The sequence below is a fragment of the Monodon monoceros genome, unplaced genomic scaffold (assembly GCF_005190385.1).
Source record: "Monodon monoceros isolate NGI ecotype Baffin Bay Population unplaced genomic scaffold, NGI_Narwhal_1 Super_Scaffold_4, whole genome shotgun sequence".
NCBI lineage: Eukaryota > Metazoa > Chordata > Mammalia > Artiodactyla > Monodontidae > Monodon > Monodon monoceros.
Window position 1 is genome coordinate 25,029,889 of NW_021703781.1, and position 19,957 is coordinate 25,049,845.

At 42.0% G+C, this 19,957-nt stretch overlaps 1 protein-coding gene across 1 annotated transcript; it reads left to right on the forward strand.

Annotated features, from left to right (window-relative positions):
* Positions 1-3,908: 3,908 nt before the first annotated feature.
* On the forward strand, positions 3,909-19,616 carry VDAC2 (voltage dependent anion channel 2). The gene is made up of 10 exons (XM_029200968.1): positions 3,909-4,311; positions 4,516-4,570; positions 5,661-5,729; positions 6,601-6,650; positions 9,787-9,939; positions 10,036-10,088; positions 11,051-11,278; positions 12,592-12,742; positions 15,432-15,489; positions 19,053-19,616. The coding sequence occupies exons 2-10, from the start codon at positions 4,540-4,542 to the stop codon at positions 19,142-19,144; spliced, it is 885 nt and encodes a 294-aa protein (XP_029056801.1). The 5' UTR covers positions 3,909-4,311; positions 4,516-4,539; the 3' UTR covers positions 19,145-19,616.
* Positions 19,617-19,957: the final 341 nt, after the last annotated feature.

Genomic DNA, 19,957 nt, shown 5'->3' on the forward strand with positions numbered 1-19,957 from the left:
TGTAGGGGTAGGCAGATTCTCTTTAGTTCATAGATCTTCAGATTAAGAGGAACTGTACTGGAGCTGCCGTACTTAAAGGAACTACACCTGACAAGCCTCTTGCTGATGCTATAAATGTGAAGGTTTGGGGGAGGCTTTAGGAGGGAGTTAGTGTATTTTCCATGTAGGAGAAATGTAAATAATGTGACCAGAGTGTTGACTATGGTAGTTTAAAATATATCCACAATTCTTTGATACTCCTTTCAAAAGGAGGAGCCTAATTTCTCTTCCCTTGAGGGTGGACTGGTCTTAGTAATTCGCTTCTAACAAATAGAATAAGGCAGGAATGACAGTGTGATTTCTGAGGCTGGATCATATAAGACATTGTGGCTTCCATCTCTCTCTCAGATCACCTGCTGTGGGAGAAGCCAGGGGCCATGTCATAAGGACGCTCAAGCAGCTGCCCTATGGAAAAAGCCACGTGGTGAGGAACGGAGGCCTCTTGCTGAGAGCCATGTGAGGGAGCCACCTTGGAAGCAGATCCTTTAGCACAGTCAACCCCCTTCAGATGACTGTAGCCCAACTAATATATTGACTACAATCTCATGGGAGGCCCTAAGTGAGAACTACCCAGCTAAGCTTAATTTTTGACCCACGGGAAGTTTCGGATAATAAAATGCTTGTTGTTTTAAGCTATTAAGTTTTGGGGTGATTGGTGACACAATAATGGCAACTAATATTATACTTATTCGGTCTTGACCTCACTTGACCACTCCTCAGGATGTGACACTGTTCAGCACTCCCTCTTCCACCCGCTGCTTTCCCACACTGGCTTCCAGGAAAGTACTTCCACTTGAGTTTTCTTTTAGCCTCCTAGCCAGTCTTGTCAGTTTTCTTCATTAGCTCCTCTGCTACTTGCCCCTGAAACAACCAATTCTCCTAAGACTTCTATCTTTATTCCTATCACATTGCTTATTGACTTTAATCACACCCATGATTAGTCATAATTAAAACTAAAATTTTCATGTCAATGTCTCCTCTCCAGACCTGTCTCCTAGGCTTCTGCTTATAGGACAACCGCTTATAGGACAACTCTATTTAGAGTTGGTGGGCCCTGGCTCCTCATACTTATTTGAAATTGAATCATCCTCTTTATCTTCACACCTGTCCCTCTTCCCATAGCCCTTCCAACAATGAGGGAGACCGTTGTCCTCCCAGCTGCTCAAGCCAAAAATGTTGCTCCCAGCCACCCTAGACTCCTCCTTACTTGCTGCTTTCAGGACCTTAGTCATTCGACTCCAGCCAATATCTTTAGACTCATATTGCAAATTTTTTTTTTTCGGTATGCGGACCTCTCACTGCTGTGGCCTCTCCCGTTGCGGAGCACAGGCTCCGGACGCGCAGGCTCAGCGGCCATGACTCACGGGCCTAGCCGCTCCGCGGCATGTGGGATCTTCCTGGACCGGGTCACGAACCCGTGTCCCCTGCATCGGCAGGCGGACTCTCAACCACTGTGCCACCAGGGAAGCCCCATCTTGCAAATTTTTCTACAGGTTTTTCCAGCTTTACTTAATTACTTGTGGTTTCCAAGCGATTCTTGCCACTTCAAGCCCCTGTATGGCTTTGCATATGCCTCTTTCTAGAATTTTGCTTTTCCATCCTTGATCTGTTGGCTTTCCAATTTTGATAAGTCCTACTTTCAAACTTTAGTGCAAGCGTCTCCTCAGTCTAACTGTGCCCACAGTTCTCTGTGCTTATGTTTAGCATCGTCCTTGCAACTCCTGAATTCTCCATCCTACTTTGTAGGGCAATTCTCCATGGTATTTCTACATGTCTTGTGACAGCTTTTATCTCAGACTATCTTCTTAAGAATGTTCGCATAGCAAACAGCCTTGGGAGACAGGGGTAGTAACTCCCTCTGGGACAGGAGGCAGAGGGCAGATTTTATTTCCAGAGAAGTATAATAATGTATGTCTCTGGGGCAAAGACTGGGCAGGTTAGCAGCTCCTGATAAGGCAGGAGGTTTTCTGAGCTTAGGATTCCTCAGCTGTGACGCTAATGCATGGTGTGCAGTTTCTACCTAGGGTGCTCTGCATCACCCCTGTGGAACACAGAGGGCAAGGGGAACTGATGTGAACATGAAGCTTATAGCTGCCTGCTGAGCCATACATAATAAAGTCCTTTGTCTGACCTTCAAGTTTCATGTCTTCTGCCAGCATCTATGAACCTATGAAACTGTGGCAGGCTAACTTGCTAGCTTGCACATAGGGAAAATCTTGGACTCCTCCCAATTCTTGACACCTCTCCACATGCTTGACTGTAAGTGCCTTGAGAGCAAGAGCTGTGTCTGAATGGACTTTGCTTCCCTTGTGGGTGACACAAGGTAGTTGCTTTATAAGCGGTGGCTGCTACTAATGATGTTTCGGTCTAAAGGGCTTTGGAGGTAAGCACTCAGATATATTTACTGAATCCAACTTTGAAATAAATTGCCATGATTCTGCTGCTGGTTATTAGATATTGTGTACATTCCTTGGAGTTGTAGAGGGTGAAGGCTCAGATCTGTGTTCTGTGGCACAGTGAAATTCTCTGGGGGTTAAAAATGCTAGATAGTTCACAGGGTGTTAAGCCCTACTGCAGGTAATGAAGGTGGCTGAGCAGAGTCTAGGTTTTTCTGGGAGGTGGTATATTATGCTGCAGTTGTGATGGGATGGCATTCTCTGCCATTAGCCTCACAGTAGCATCAGACATGGCCAGAGCAGACCAGTCCCCTGTGGAACCAGAGTGATTTCAGACCAATCTGTCTGAGCTTGAATGAAGGAATTTATCAGTGCTTCTGGTGCTTGAACTTTTAAGAGCAAAGGCTCTTCCCTTCTTCTAACCCTTTGCAATGACTAATCCCAACCATGACTAGGCAAGATTGCTGGCTGGGTTTGCTCGTGGGAGGGAAATCCACCGGGCTGCAGCTTTAATCCGGCTTTGCATTGTGGAAGCCTGTCTAGCTATCCTTTTTTCCTGGTTTAGGAGATGGAACCTTGTCAGCATTTGAGCTGAGGTGGCTTTCAGAGCCAGAGTCAGGGGTCAAAAGGCTTTGCGCATAGTCTATGGCCAAATGGTTATTAAAGACCACTTCATCCCATTTAAACCTATAAATAAAGAAACTGGGGTACAAAGGGCATAAATTGCTGATAATTGGCGATCGATTCCGGAGCCTAAATTGACTCTATTTCCATCTCAGTAGACGCCTCACTTTTTCTTATTCCCTTGGCTCCCTCACTCTTCCTGCATACCCAGGGAACTTGAGTGCAGCATTCTAATGCTTGGTCAGCATGATTCCTAAATTTTCTAGCAGGCTTGACTCACTAAGCTCCAGTTCCCTGAGTGTGTAAAGCAGTCCCACCTCTAAGCGAGACGGAGGCGTCAGAAAAGGAACCCTAGGGCGTGAGCCGGGGAAGGGGGGCGTGCGGGGCAAGGCGGGGCACCCTGAGACGTGCTCGTCTGTTCAGGGAGCGGCAACCCAAGAGAGACTCTCAGGTCAAGTCCCGCCCTGCATGGCGATTACACGGTGGTGGGAGGCGGACGAAGGAGGGAGTGCGCAAGGGGCGGGAGGTGCGTCTCTGTGCCCCACTCGTTTCTCCCTGGGCCAGGAGACAGAGACAGTCTTTCAGAAGCGCACGCTGCACTTGCTCAGTGTAGAAGGGGTAACGCTCAGCTGACTCCCTCCTAGACTTGGGGATTGGCTCTGCAGGGTGTGCGAACCACAGGGTGTGCGAAACTCTCCGAAGGGAGCTGGAGAGAAGTACTTGACCCGGGGTGCGCGGCGGCGCGCTCAGCCGCGCCCAGTCGCGCCGAGCCCCGCGCAGGCACGCGCCTGAAGCCCCGCCCCGCCCGTGACGAGCGCGCGCGGGGCCTCTGCCCCATCCCTCGCCCGCGCGTTCCCCTCCACGCTGCCTCCGCCGTTCCCCGCCCCCTCGCCTCAGGGGCTGCCCTCGTAGCTGCCTGACTTGAGGTCCGGCAGCTTCTGCTTTTCCTGCCCCTGCCGAGGGACCGAGGGAGCTCACCCCGTGGGCAGCGGTGCTCTCGGAACACGTGGCCGTTTCGGAGCAGGTTGGAGTGAGCAGCGGGCGGCGCTGCAGGGACAGGCGCGGTGGGCAGCCCCAGGGGCAGCGGCAGGGTCCTGGCGGGGGGAGGACAGGGTTGCGGCGGGCGGAACGGTGTCTCCTTCACTTCGCCCTCCAGCCGCGGCAGCTGCAGCGGGACGCAGAGCTAGCCGAGCGGCCTCAGCTGCTAGCGGAGCGGCAGCGGTACCTCCCCCTCCCCCCCGGAGACCACCAGGTACCGCCGCGCACGCCTCACTCGGACCTTGGGGCCTAGGCCCCGGCGGCCAAGCAGGACGCCTGAGCCGGACTCGGGGTCGGCCCCGACTCCCTAAGATGGCCGCGCTGCCCTGCGGCCCCTCTCCCCTCTGTCTGAGACCCCCTTCTGGTCCCTTGATTCGCCTCTGAGCCCCGCTGACCGCACTTTTTGTCCCTCCCTCAGATCACCTCTCCTCGCGGCCTCGCCATGGCGACCTCCGGACAGACCTGCCCGCGGCGTAAGTAGAGCGATCTCTGCGGGATGGGGCGGCGGTGTCTGGGCAGCCGAAGCCTCCCGACCAGAAAACCGCAGCTTCTTTTCCCCTCTGTCTTCAAGGGCTTGGAAGTTCGCCCCTTTCGGTAGCCACTCCACCGTCTGACTTCCCTGGCTTTGCGGAGGAGGGGCTGGGTGGTTGGATCTCGGATAGGGGGACTGACTAGGCCTGGGGAGCTGGTCTGTGGACGCATTCACGTTCAGCTTTGACGAACTGAGAAGCAGAAAGTTATTAATTATCGGGTTCAGCTTTTGCAGGATTGGATCGGTCACGTTTTTAGAGGAAGTAGTAACCCCCCGTGTGAGGGCGCAAGGTCATTCATTACATGTGCTCCTAAGGGCGTGGACGTGCTATGTAGGATGAATGAGCTGGTGTAACGACCTCAGATTGCTTGCCCTTAAGCCTCACAGCGTGGGCCGAGGACTTGAGTGTCATACTAATATGTTTAAAGTGCATTTGATATTTAGTTGATGTAGGCGCTTGAGTGAAACATAAATGGCTGTATTTTTTTTTTATGTTTCAATATTTAAGTTTCAGAAATATGACCTGTCTTTCTCTTTCTACTTAGGAATATTGGTTTTGATCTCCGTGAGGATACTAAAGGTTGAATAGGGGGGAGAGGGACTTGTCTTAGTTTTTAATCTTATCTCATTTGGTTAAATCAGCACATTCCAGTGAATTTTGGCAGGTATATCTGTATGTACAGATATATACGTGTGTATGTGTTTGATTCTTTGTACTAGTCTCATCCTAGGAAGTGAGGCTACAGGCACTGTGTAAATTTAGGAATAGAAAATATTTTTATATATTTTGGAGGGAATTTCCCAAGTTTGTATAAACACTTAACTGTGATTGTCTATTTTAGAAATAAGCCTGTGGTGCTGATACCTCCTTCATGGATCATACTAGACTACAGTGTTATTATAGATTCTAGTGGTATCAAAACTAAGTTGGACTGCTTGGATTTAAAGGTAGCAGTGGGCCATAAGCTAGCTCTTGGACAGACTGTGTGGGAGAACAGGGACGTTAACACTGGAATGTTTCTTCCCACCAGCAATGTGTATTCCTCCATCATATGCTGACCTTGGCAAAGCTGCCAGAGATATATTCAACAAAGGATTTGGTAAGAACTGTTTTAAAAATTTTAGATCTGAAGCGAAAATGTGTGTTCGGACTGCTTAGTGAATTAGTAATTTCTTCAGATTGTAAATATCTTGCTGCAGTAATTCTTCTGTTAGCTACATTTAAGATAACATTTCTTTTAAAAGAGTACTGTAACAATCCACATTTCCCTCCATCCCACATTTCCTCCCTCCATCCCAATTTCCTCCTTTTTTTCATACTTTAGTTCAGGGAATTTACCTTTAAGAAAAAAAACAATTGTGCTTTCATTTCCTTTGGATATAGTTTAGGCCTTGGTTGACTAGAATTACCATGTTTTACTGTTTTTGCTTTTATGGTGGTGACTCATAAACGGTTATGGGTTTCTGCAAATAAATTTGGGTTTTGTTAAAGATTTTGTTCCACACCCCACCCTCCCTATCCTTTAGATTATTTCCCCAGTTGTTCAGATTATTAATTCCAAAGCGAGGTATGCCTTTGAGATAAATGTTCTAAATCCCTGTATCATAATAAACTATTGACTATTCTGATCTTTAATTTGAATTGATTTTCTGATCTGATGTTTAGGTTTGAAAAGCATGTTTTAATAAATGTTTTGATAAGATGATTTGGAAGCTGTTTTTGAGGGTGGGTGCCAAATACACACCAACATACTAGGAAGGCTTCATAGAGATGTTCTGTCCTTTACATGTTAGTTTACATAGAATAATTTAATTTGTTTTCATTTAAATATTGTATATCAACACACATTTTTATCCCCCTCTGAATATGTGAAATGTTTCTGGTTTTTGTTTTTTTAAATGTAGTCAGCTGTTGGTATGCATCTTTTATACAAAAAGATCATTTTGTTCTTTTTTGCTCTCTACTTGAAGGTTTTGGGTTGGTGAAACTGGATGTGAAAACAAAGTCATGCAGTGGCGTGGTGAGTGTTAGTTATTTGATAAGTTCTGACGAGCCTTTATACAATTTTTCAACCCATAAAATAGTCATAACTGAAAGTTGTCTACCCATGTTATCTTAAAGAAGGGGCAAAAGATAATTTCGTTTTAAGGGAATTTTATCTTGATTATTTTGGCTTTGGATATGATTTCTGATTTTCATGTGGTCTTTTGCCATATTACTTTGTATGCACGAGGAACTCGGGAAAGACACTGGTCATGTGGGATTCTGTTTACTCAGTAAGGTTGCAAGCTTAAAGGCAGGGAACCTGTTATACTTTTTTGTAACACCTTCTTTTAATGCCTGTGGAAAACATTAAGAGTTCTGGGCATAAAAATACTCAGTAACTTAATTTGAGTGTACTAATCGTTTATGTAATGGTCATATTCTAGCAGCCCGCCTTGGGGAAGATTTCCACTTGTATTTTGTGAATTTAGAGAGTCCTAAATTTGAGTATTTTTAAAGAGGTTACTATTTTGATATTTGGATGTCTTGATCTTGCCTAACAAACTCCCTCAAAGAGAGTAAAGTAAAATTTAATTTTGTGTAATTTTTTTCTTCTAAAAGTTTTTGTTTGGGGATTGTTTTGGGGATGGGTATAGTGTGTGCATATTGAATATTATTGGTTATTTTGATAAATTCTTCCTACAGTTGTTAACTCCCTTAGTGCATATAACTGGTGTTTATTTAAATTAATCATTTTGTAGTTTCTCAGTGCCTAGACTTGGATTTCTGGGGTTTTATATTGGTCGCATCTGTTTTTTGGTTTCTTTGGTCTGAAAGGAAGCCTGAGTATTTAGTGTGGTTGAGTGACTTACTTGCTCAAGGTAACAGGTTACAGAGCAGTGACTTAGTGTTTGTTTTGTGTTCCCTCTCTTAACCTATTGCCCCTTATAAACCACTTGCTGTGTATTTGCTGAAACACAAAAGGCCTTCTAAAAGTAGAAGACTCAATTCTTGTGTTTAAAAAGCTTGCTTGCTGGCTGGAGAGACAAAATAAACTTTAAAGTAGGGAACAGTCAGAGCAGTATATGTAGTACTAGATTGTTTGATAAATCAAAATCTTTGTTGGAAAGGAAAGGCTTATTGTGGATAGGAATTTTATAAAATTAAGCTTAAGAACATGAAGGATATATAAGAGCTTGATTAGATATAGTATGTTTTAATTTACATTTAATGTATGTAATTCAAGAACATGGTACTGATCTTGTAATATGTCCCTGGCCCCAAATAGTCGCAGTCGCATTTCTCACCTGAACTGCAATGATGTCTGGGCCACTGCAGAAGGTAGAAGCCTAAATGTCTTGGTGAGGAGTGAAAGGGAGGGTATAAGCTCCACCAGTGGTATCATCTGACCCAATTCTGGTCCCAGATCACAGTGTGATCTTCTTGGTTTTGTGTCTTGAGGACTCCTTGGCATGTACTTGGCGTGTATATAAGCTGGCTCAGCCTGTGGGCTGATGGGTGGCAGTGGGTGGGGCCTTAAGAATCATTAATCATTGTCACTCAGGACTAAAAATAGCTACTCATACACATTTGCATTTCAATTATCTGTTAGAACAGGCTCCATATATATTATATTGTTTTAGTAATGCATTCCTGTTGTGTAGAGCATGTGAAAATGTGCAAAGCTTTCAAAGTCTTAGTCCAATTTAATCCTCCAGAAGTAAGTTTTGTTATTACAGTTGAGGTAACTGAGACCCAGAGAAGTGTCTTCCTCAGTGTTATCATTTAGTAAATGCCAGCCAGAACTGGATGTCAGGACTCCTAATTTCATATCCAGTGTTTTTCCCTAACACAATTTGGTGCTTTTTAGTATGGGCATGAGTGCCAAGCTTTGACTTGAAATTTCTGTTACTGAAAGCATCTAATTTCAGGAGATTGTATATAAGACCTAAAGAATTGAGTCTGTTTCACGGCAGAGCGATAGTTACACAAATGCTCTGTTTTCTAAGTGAAGGATGATTGGTCTTTTCTCCTTTTGATAGAGTTTTTGGTATTTCCTCATTCTGCAGGTATCACAATTTCAGGTCGAAGGCTTTTCTTTATTGGTTCAGATCAGCTATCTTTAAACTTGGCTTTCCAATGGCCTTAAGAGTATAACCATCATTAGCAGTCAGATCAGAACCCTCAAAGGGCATTTTTAACATTTTATCTTGGAAGATTTCAGTTGCTTGCCTGTATACTAAGCTCTGAAAGGTTAGATTTCTGGATTATCTGTAGCAGATTTTGAATTTCAGATAAGCCCTCTCCATATTATGCCTTCCTTTTCAGTTGGTGTGCAATTAGGGATTGGCAAGTTATTTATATTTGCTACAAACATAAGATTATATAGTACACTTCAAATTGATCACTGCATAGGTTGTTTTTTCTACTAATATCATCTGTTGTACAGAGTATAGTTTATATTATGCATGATATAAACCAGTTATAGAGTAAATCTCCTATAATTTCCCTTCCCCCCCCTTTTTTTTTTTTAATGAGAATGTAAAGATGGTTGGGAAGGCATTAAACCTGATGAAGACTCTTTATGTCAGAAACAGAATATTGAGGTTACCAAAGAATTAAAAAAAAAAATCTTTTGTTTGTGGCGTAGATTCTTACAGTGGGGTGCTTTCCTTTTAAGGATTTTCAGGAACCATTTCATAGTAAATTGTGTATAAACTCAGATTTTAATGAAGGGGGTCTGTGATTAGCCATACTGACCTATTTCGTGTCTCATTCAATATCAGGCAGATTGGAAGCAGTACTAAAACATCCACCCTCTCCCACTGATTTTTTTTTGAATCCCAAATAAAATCACCTTAGCAGAAGTTTCCTTAAAAGTTGTATAGTTTGTTGTTCACTTGAGAATCAGATACAAGTAAATTTTGATCCATTGGTTGGAGATGTCAGCAGTAGTAAGATGTAGTCAGTAACTTACAGGCTAATTTGTCACTCTTGTATATACTCAGTAGCAGAGGGTAGGAGTGTTTGGGAAGCTAGAAAAAAGAGGATTAGTGAAATTATTGTGTTTCAGTGGCGTTTGTGTGTGTGTGTGTGTGTGTGTGTGTGTAAATTAGGAAGTGGATTCTTCTAGGCTTACGAGAAAGTTCCTGAAGTTTGTCTTGTCTTCTTAGGAATTCTCAACATCTGGTTCATCTAATACAGACACTGGTAAAGTTACCGGGACCTTGGAGACCAAATATAAATGGTGTGAGTATGGTCTGACTTTCACAGAAAAGTGGAACACTGATAATACTCTGGGAACAGAAATCGCTATTGAAGACCAGGTAACATTTGAAAATGTGCTGTAGTATTAAGTATTTTATTTTTGTATTTCAAAAAAGAAATAAAGCTGAAAACAAATTCTTTTTCTCTCAAAATAGATTTGTCAAGGTTTGAAACTGACATTTGATACCACCTTTTCACCAAACACGGGGTAAGCATGGCATTTTTGTCTGCTTTAAATTGAAAAGCATTCTTCTTTGGTATATTTAAGAAAGGTGCACATTCAGGTGCCTTGTGGTGGTGAATTTCTGTTTCTGCCTTTGGAGCATGAGCAGTATGGTTGTTGACTTGCCTTCAAATATTTGCCTCTTATTGTGACACTAACTTGGGTACCTAACATGTTTTTTATAGGCTTTTGTGACTGATAACCAATTCTGCAAAGCAGTCTTCCTATGGTGGTGGTGGTCCAGTCGCCCCTTGTGCCTTTTAGTTCATTGAGCCATATATTTTTTTTTACCTCTTATGATTATCTTGCTACCTCTTATACAGGCATACCTTGGAGATATTGCAGGTTTGGTTCCAAACCACTGCAATAAAGTGAATATTGTAAAAAAGCGACTCATACGGATTTTTTCGTTTCCCAGTGCATATAAAAGTTATGTTTACACTATACTGTTGTCTGTTAAGTGTGCAGTAGCATTATGTTGGGGAAAAAAACAACGTACATACCTTAAATAAAAAATACTTTATTTCTAAAATATACCAACGATCATCTGAGCCTTCACCAAGTCGTAGTAGTAACATCAGAAGATCAGTGACCACAGATCACTGTAACAAATATAATAATAATAATAAAGTTTGAAATATTATGAGAACTACTAAAATGTGACAACAGCAACACAAAGTGAACAAATGCTGTTGGAAAAAAACACCCAAACAGATTTGCTTGGTGCAGGATTGCTACAAACCCTCAATTGCTACAAATCCTGCTACAAACAGGTGCGGGGGGAGGGAAACACAGTAAAGTGAACTGCAGTAAAACAATGAAGTGTGCCTGTACTCACCAGTTACAGTGAGGTTCATTTAAATCTGTTTTGTGCCCTCTATGCAGAAGTTATGTCTGTAAATCTTTCCCACTGACATCAGTTTTAAGACAGTTTGTTCTTTTTCCAGAAAGAAAAGTGGTAAAATCAAGTCTTCTTACAAGAGGGAATGTATAAACCTTGGTTGTGATGTTGACTTTGATTTTGCTGGACCTGCAATCCACGGTTCAGCAGTCTTTGGTTATGAGGGCTGGCTTGCTGGGTACCAGATGACCTTTGACAGTGCAAAATCAAAGCTGACAAGAAATAACTTTGCAGTGGGCTACAGGACTGGGGACTTCCAGCTACACACTAATGTGTGAGTATTTCTTTTGTGGGATATTATGATGTAGGACCTCAAAGTGGTATTGATGTCTCCTGTCATTTCCTGTGAGTCTAAGTACAACCTAAAGGAATTCTCTTAACATAAAAAGATCATCCTTGGGCATTTCTAGAATGCCCTTCAGAAGTGTACAGTAAAAACCATTAGTCTGAGTTTTGGTGCTGAGAGAGTAAATGTTCATTTCACATGAGGCTTGATGTGCTTTGGATTTTTAGAAGAGGCTAAGATGGGAGTTCCTTGGTGGTCTAGTGGTTAGGATTTGGAACTTTCACTGCCGTGGCCCGGGTTCTGTCCCCGGTCAGGGAACTGAGATTCCACAAGCTGCATGGTATGGCCAAAAAAAAAAAGGCTAAGACATTGTCAAACTCTATGTGCATTCATTTGACTTCATTGTTTGTGATGTGTGAGGTGCTCATTTGATAGGATTACCTAAAATGTATAGAGTTTTTACCTAACCCAAATTAAATGTATATGTAGCAAGGACTTAAAAAGAGTTTTTTCCTTATGAAAATGATGCATTGGTATATAACAGAAGTACAAAGAAGAAAACAAAAATGTTTCATAATCCCACCGTCTAGACATATAATTTTTGTTAATTGTTAATGCTTCGGTGTTTCATCTTTTTATATGTGTGTATATAAAATACATACCAAAAAGGCTGTTTTTAACCTTCTCCCCCCACCTTAATACATTTTGATCATTTTCCTATAGCATTATGTATTCTTAGTGATGGTTAGTGTCTGCATGATAATTTTTATAGATATACCATGATTGATTTGACCAATCCCTGTTTTTGGACATAAGTTGGGAAAAGTCCTTTGATGACATTAAAAAAATTTTTTTTATTTATTTAGTTTTGGCTGTGTTGGGTCTTCGTTGCTGTGCGTGGGCTTTCTCTAATTGCGGTGAGCGGGGGCTGCTCTTCGTTTCAGTGTGCGAGCTTCTCATCACGGTGGCTTCTCCTTTTGCGGCGCACAGGCTCTAGGTGTGTGGGCTCTAGAGTGCAGGCTCAGTAGTTGTGGCGTATGGGCTTGGTTGCTCCGCAGCATGTGGGATCTTCCTGGACCAGGGCTCGAACCCACGTCCCTTGCATTGGCAGATGGATTCTTAACCACTGCGCCACCAGGGAAGCCCCGAAAAGACCTTTTAAAACTAAAGTTTTCAGTGGAACACTAGAGACCCATGTAAGCAATGGCTTTTATTTAAATGTAATGCTACAGTATCAGCCTTGTGCCTTAGACATTATTACATTGTCTAGTCTAGGTTGACTAATTTAAAATATCTTATAGCAATGATGGGACAGAATTTGGAGGATCAATTTATCAGAAAGTATGTGAAGATCTTGACACTTCAGTAAACCTTGCTTGGACATCAGGAACCAACTGTACTCGCTTTGGCATTGCAGCTAAATATCAGTTGGATCCCACTGCTTCCATTTCTGTGAGTACTGCTGTGGGCTTAGAATGGGATTTTGGTTGTGGGACTTAATCTTTGGGTATATTGGATTGTGTTGAATATTTGAATTGTGGTTCACACAATTCCCAGTTTACACACAGATTGGGACTAGAACTCGGGAATGCTGCTTTTTTTTGTTGAGACAGAGATGTTTGCTATCCAGGCCACAGGAGTTTGTTTAAATTAACTTCAAAAGTTGTACAAGTAGTATAGATAATAACTATGAGGGCCAAGCCTGTCCAAGCCCAGGGAAGCCAGTATTTTGGGCCCTGGGCAGTTCTCATTCTGGTTGGAAGGTAATAGTACTTTGTTACTTTGTGTTTGTCTTTAATGGTTTACAAAATATCTTTAGATTTGATCTGAGCAGCCAGTGGTACACATGCTGTTTTGCAAGTGAAGAAACCAAAGCTTGGAGAGAGGAATGACGTAGACCACAGTAGGGCCAGGACTGGACTTGCATGTCTTTTGATTTCCCTTCTGTCTAGGGTGACTAGGTAGCTCATCCTGCTTTGCCTGGGACTATCCCAACTTTAGCACTGAAAGTCCTGCATCCCAGGAACTCCCTCCCCTCTATCGTGGGTTGGTTGGGTTGCATGGCCACCCTAGTCCTGTCCTTATACTCTTTCTGCTATTTCTTCCTTCAGTCATAGTGGATTGTGGTAGGAGGGAGTACAGTGTCTGAGGGTATAGAGCGCTGGCTCCAGTTTCAGGCAGATCAGCAGCTCTTCCTGTGTGTTAGTTGCTTACAGGTCAGGTACCGTATGTACTAGAATGAAAGAGTTAAACCTTCCGTGAGAGTTATTTCTGTTACATAAAGTCATCTTCATTCCTGAGGACGATATGTTTTGATAATTTAGGCAGTTAAGTTTTAGCCCCATTCTTGTTTTAGCTTAGCAGAGTTGTAATCAGAGAGAATGAGAAGCACCCGGAATGCTTTTCCTGTTGGCAAGGCAGTGATTCATGTATTTTTCCCTTCTCTATTTCTGACTACACTGTAGCAGTAAAATCCTCAGGATTCACACAGCACAGTGTGCTGTGGTAGCTACATTGCTATTCTCTTCAAATATATGTCTATGGCACCATCACAGGTTTAATGCCAGCAGAAGATGCAGCTCTCTCACAGTCTAAAATGGGAAGGCAGCTTGGGACCTGTGTGCCAGTGAGTGACTTCTGGGGATTAGTTTGGAAAACTATAGAATATTTAGCATGGTCCACCTAAGCAGTGCTGCTGTTACCCTAATCAAGCATTACCCCGGAAGCATTGCATAATGCTCCATTAGTTTCATGGTTGACTCCTAAAATAGTAGGAGCTATTTTATTGTTTGGGGCTCTTAATTTGTTTGGCAAAAGATGGTTACTAGTGGGGCATTTCTTCCTTAGACAAATAACTCACATGGTCATTGGTGGCTCATGAAGACTTGGCTGTAGTGCCAAGTGAATACAAGTTTTGTTTCTGTGACTTTTGCCTGTATAGTTGGATCATTTCTCTCTCAATTGGGCTGTTTTGATATATATTACAAAAGAGTGTAGACATCGAATCATTTCCAAGTCTGTTTTTTTTTTTTTTTTTGCAGTACGCGGGCCTCTCACTGTTGTGGCCTCTCCCGTTACGGAGCACAGGCTCCAGACGCGCAGGCTCACGGGCCCAGCCGCTCCGCGGCATGTGGGATCTTCCTGGACCGGGGCACGAACCCGTTTCCCCCATATCGGCAGGCAGACTCTCAACCACTGCGCCACCAGGGAAGCCCCCAAGTCTGTTTTGATCCCAGAGGCTGTTTGTTACCTTTTTATTACCATAGCACTCAAAATGCTGAAGAGCAAAGTTACCTGACTAGGCAACCTAGGCCATGGAGAGCAGGGTGAGATGCCCCCATTTACAGCCTTAGGCCTCTGGTATGGCTTAAGTGATGTCAGTAGTGGGAGAGAATGGAGCTCGAAGCTTCTCCTGACCATGTCTTCCTCTCCAGGATTCCTTCCAGCCCTTGAAAGTCTGTGACTAAAATCCTAAAATAGTAGAATTGTACAAGGAGGGAAGGGGTCTGGACTGGTAAATGATGCCCCTTTGGAACGCCTTCTTAAGCACCGTCTAGTTATATACAGCCAGGACTCAAGGGCGTTAATGAGAGGTGTGAGAAAGTGAGGTGAAGGAGTTGTAGTCAGTCTCTTTCTTCAGAGGAAGTGCTTGTCATTTGGAGATTTAGAACATGTATAGTTTAGATTCTTTAGGAATACCCCTGAAAGTAGTGTCGTAGTCACAAATTTAAACTATACATACACATGCCATACTTTGAGGGTGGTGTGTGTGTCAATGTCATGTAGTTAGTGAGCCTGGTGAACTTCCATTACCCACATTCTGGTATGGTCTTATGTGCTAGATTAGACTCAACAAGGACAGTTTTTATGAGAGCGCTTAGGCTTTTGTGCTATATGGACAGTTAGGGGTCTGTGGACACATCCCAAAAGATTGCAAGAGTTTTGTGTCCTGCTGACAATTTGAATTTAGTGGATGAGGATTAAGTGGCACCTAGTTTCTGCTTACCTTAATACAATATTAAATTTTATTAACTCTTGTGGAAAAGTGAATGCGTCATAATTGTATGATAGGGAAACACCCAGGGGCTTTGTCTCTCCATTCAAAAATTTGTCTTACATTTGTTTTTGCATTTTATCTTAGGCAAAAGTCAACAATTCTAGTTTAATTGGAGTGGGCTACACTCAGACTCTGAGGCCTGGTAAGTATTAAGGATTGTTCTGATAGTGGTTTCAAAATTAGTTTCATTTCTCAGCTTCTTTTTATTTATTTATTTTTTAAATGGAAACTTTTGAGTTTATGCTTCAAAAGGCAGTATTAAGAGAATGAAAAGACGTACCATAGACTGAGAAAAATGTTTGCAAATCATACAAAGGACTTATACCCATAACATGTAAAGAACTCTTAAAACTCATTAATAACTATGACAAACAACCCAATCAAAAGATGGCAAAAGACTTGCAGAGACATTTATATGAAGACATACAAATAGCTAATTAGCACAGGAAAAGGTGCTCAGTGTCATTAGTCATTAAGTAACTGTAAATTAAAACCACAATGAAATACCACTTCTACCCACTAGAATGGATATAATAAATCATTAGAAAATAACAAGTGTAGATGAAGATAGGGAGAAGTTAGAGCCCTCATACAGTGCTGGCATGCACATAAAATATTACAGCCAGTTTAGAAAACAGACTGTTAGATTTTTTTTTAAATAGATCTTTCTTGGAGTATAATTTCTTCATAATACCATGTTAGTTTCTGTTGCACAACAAAGCGAATCAGCCATATGCATACATATCTCCCTATATCCCCTCCCTCTTGAGCCTCCCTCCCATCCTTCCTATCCCACTCCTCTAGGTCATCACAGAGCACTGAGCCGATCTCCCTGTGCTATGCTGCTGCTTCCCACCAGCCAACTATTTTACATTTGGTAGTGTATATATGTTGATGCTACTCTCACTTCGTCCCAGCTTCGCCCTCCCACCCCATGTCATCAAGTCCATTCTCTTATGTCTACCTCTTTATTCCTGCCCTGCAACCAGGTTCATCAGTACTATTTTTTCTTTTTTTTTAAGATTCCATATGTATGCTTTAGCATATGGTATTTGTTTTTCTCTTTCTGACTTACTTCACTCTGTATGACAGACTCTAGGTCCATCCACCTCACTGCAAATAACTCAATTTCGTTTCTTTTTATGACTGAGTAATATTCCACTGTATATATGTGCCACATCTTCTTCATCCATTCATCTGTCGATGGACATCTAGGTTGGTTTTATGTCCTGGCTATTGTAAATGGTGCTTGCAGTGAACATTGGGGTGCATGTGTCTGGTTTTCTCAGGGTATATGCCCAGTAGTGGGATTGCTGGGTCATATGGTAGTTCTATTTTTAGTTTTTTAAGGAACCTCCATACTGTCCTCCATAGTGGTTGTATCAATTTACATTCCCACCAACAGTGCAAGAGGGTTCCCTTCTCACCACACCCTTTCCAGCATTGATTGTTTCTAGCTTTTGATAATGGCCATTCTGACCAGCGTGAGGTGATACCTCATTGCAGTTTTGATTTGCATTTCTCTAATAATTAGTGGTGTTGAGCATCTTTTCATGTGCGTCTTGGCCATCTGTATGTCTTCCTTGGTGAAATGTCTATTTAGGTCTTCTGCTCATTTTTTTTTTTTTTTGCCGTACGCGGGCCTCTCACTGTTGTGGCCTCTCCTGTTACGGAGCACAGGCTCCGGACACGCAGGCTCAGCGGCCATGGCTCACGGGCCCAGCTGCTCCATGGCATGTGGGATCTTCCCGGACTGGGGCACGAACCCGTGTCCCCTGCATCGGCAGGCGGGCTCTCAACCACTGCGCCACCAGGGAAGCCCTCTTCTGCTCACTTTTTAACTGGATTGTTTGTTTTTTTGATATTAAGCTCCATGAGCTGTTTGTATATTTTGAGGTTAATCCTTTGTTGTTTCAATTGCAGATATTTTCTCCCACTCTGAGGGTTGTCTTTTTGTCCTGTTTATGGTTTCCTTTGCTGCACAAAAAGTTTAATTTAAAGTCCCATTTGTTTCTTTTTGTTTTTATTTCTGTTACTCTAGGAGGTGGGTCAAAAAAGATCTTGCTGTGGTTTATGTCAAAGAGTGTTTTTCCTCTAAAAGTTTTATAGTGTCTGGTCTTACATTCAAGTCTTTAATCCATTTGGAGTTTATTTTTGTGTATGGTGTTAGGTAGTGTTCTAACTTCATTCTTTTACATGTAGCTGTCCAGTTTTCCCAGCACCACTTATTGAAGAGGCTGTCTTTTCTCCACTGTATGTTCTTGCCTCCTTTGTCATAAATTAGGTGTCAGTATGTGCGTGGGTTTATCTTTGGGCATTCTATCCTGTACCATTGATCTATATTTTTATTTTTGTGCCAGTACCATACTGTCTTGATTACTGTAGCTTTGTGGTATAGTTTGAAGTCAGGGAGCCTGATTCCTCCAACTCGTTTTTCTTTCTCAAGATTCAGCTTCTTCTTTTCCAAACCTTTCAAGCATACAGAAGAATTGACAGAAAGTACAGTGAACACATGTTTACCTTTTGCCACAGTTTTTTATTCCTTTCCTTTTTTTTTTTTTATGGTGGGCTGTTTGGAAGTTGCAGCTATCATGATATTTCCCTAAATGCTTCAGCATGCATCTCCTCAGAATAAGAACATTGTCCGGCATAACCACAATACTGTTATCACACCTGAGAAAGTTAACAGTGATTCCATATTATTACTTAATATCCATTCTCTATTTACTTTCCTCACTTGTACCTGAAATGTCTTGTAGTAATTTTTATTTCTCCAATATTCATTGCTTTGGTTGTTTGGTCTCTATAGTCTCATTTACTTTACATAGTATTTTTGAGCCTTGCTGTGTTTTCTGGAGCAGTACTTCTCAAATACCAGTGTGTGCATGAATCACCTTGGGAATCTTATTAAAATACATAGGTCTGGGGCGAGGGGTTCTGACTTTCTAACAAGCTCTTAGGTGATGCCAGTGTTGCTGGTTCTTGAACCACCAGTTGAAGAGCAAGGCTCTAAAGCACTTGGAACTTTTTCCCCAGACTTTTTGACTGTTTTGAAACCTAAAGAAAAGAATGGTACCACGAACACTCATACCTTCCCCACGTTGACCAATTACTAACATTTATTTTGTTTTTATTATCTCTCCATGTCTCTATACATAATCCTTCTTTTCTTTTTTCCCCACATATCCTTATGAATTATTTAAATATGTTTTCCAAACACATAGACACATCAGCCCTAGCATACATATCATGAGAGTAAGACATTTTTAACTGCATCATTATAAAGACATCATAACTATAATACTGTTTTCACAGCTAAGGGAATTAACAGTTTGAAATAATACCTAATATATAGTATATATTTGGATTTCTGCACTTGTCCCAAAAGTGTCTCTTAATTGTAGCTTTTCCTTTCCAGGATCCAATTATGGTTGTCATTTAGTCTGGATAGTGTATTGAACATGATTGTATTTTCCAGAGCTGTTTGAGCTTTATTATGAAGTTCTTATGCTCTGGGACTTGATGCTTTCCTTACTGTGGATGTGCCAATGAATTGTCTGGTGTCTCAGATACTTCCAAGCGCCCTCTGGTGGCTGGCACTAGTAGGTCATCTGACAAGCTGAGGAAAAGTGACAGGTTGTGGCGTGACTGCAGACTCCCATGAGGTGTTTCAGGCACTTGATAGTTGTCTGCTTTTGTTTACAGGTGTGAAGCTTACACTGTCTGCTCTGGTAGATGGGAAGAGCATTAATGCTGGAGGCCACAAACTTGGGCTTGCCCTGGAGCTGGAGGCTTAATCCAGCTGAAAGAAACCTCTGGGAATGGACATCAGAAGATTTGGCCTTAATATATTTCCAGTGTGACCAGCAGGCTCCCCCCCCCCCAAGAAGGTGATCAGATCAAAGGATGATCTAAACAAGAGCTGTATTTTAAATATTTAGGCAGTTACTTGTTAGCTGGTTTCTAGTTGAATTGGTTATCTATCTAGTTACCAATGCTGCAGTCGTGCAGTCACCTATACATTATTTAAATGTATTTAACTGTTAAATGCGCTACCCACCAATAATGAAATAGACCTTTATGAAAACTGTGCAATTGTGTGCATGTTTGTTTTTATGTTTCTTTTAACATTGAATATTGCCATTGAATGAGATGGATCAGTGGATGTTTTAAGATGAGGTTAAAATTTTTTGTTAATTTCAACCATCATTAGAATTACTTTTGGTATCCCAAAACATTACAAATTATGAATAAAACAAGTATACATAATTAATGACTCTTAAGTATTTGCAGAGTTAAAAACTTGGCAGCTAGGGTCAAATCTTCCTTGTTTCTAGCTAGTACTTTATTTTTCCAGTGAGCATTTATTTTGCTCTTTTCATGAATCTGTGCCACAGAGTCCTCTGACCCGAGAGTAACTCCATGAGATTTTTAGACTACAATAAAGTAAGAAGATATATGCCTTCATATCTTCAGTTTGTAAATTTGAAAAATTACATTGGATCATCGTGAACTCCAGGAAGAGTTAGCAAGTGATGAAAAAAGAGAAATGAAGGGATGGTGCTGAAGGTTGTATACACCCACCACACCCCTTTGGGTTATTGCTTTGG

What these genes read in the sequence shown, in the direction of transcription:
- VDAC2 (XM_029200968.1), top strand. Translation starts at nt 4,540, where the DNA reads ATGGCGACCTCCGGACAGACCTGCCCGCGGC. An exon ending in CGGACAGACCTGCCCGCGGC is followed by an intron (nt 4,571 to 5,660) that starts GTAAGTAGAGCG and finishes TCTTCCCACCAG; the next exon opens with CAATGTGTATTCCTCCATCA. An exon ending in TTCCAGCTACACACTAATGT is followed by an intron (nt 11,279 to 12,591) that starts GTGAGTATTTCT and finishes AATATCTTATAG; the next exon opens with CAATGATGGGACAGAATTTG.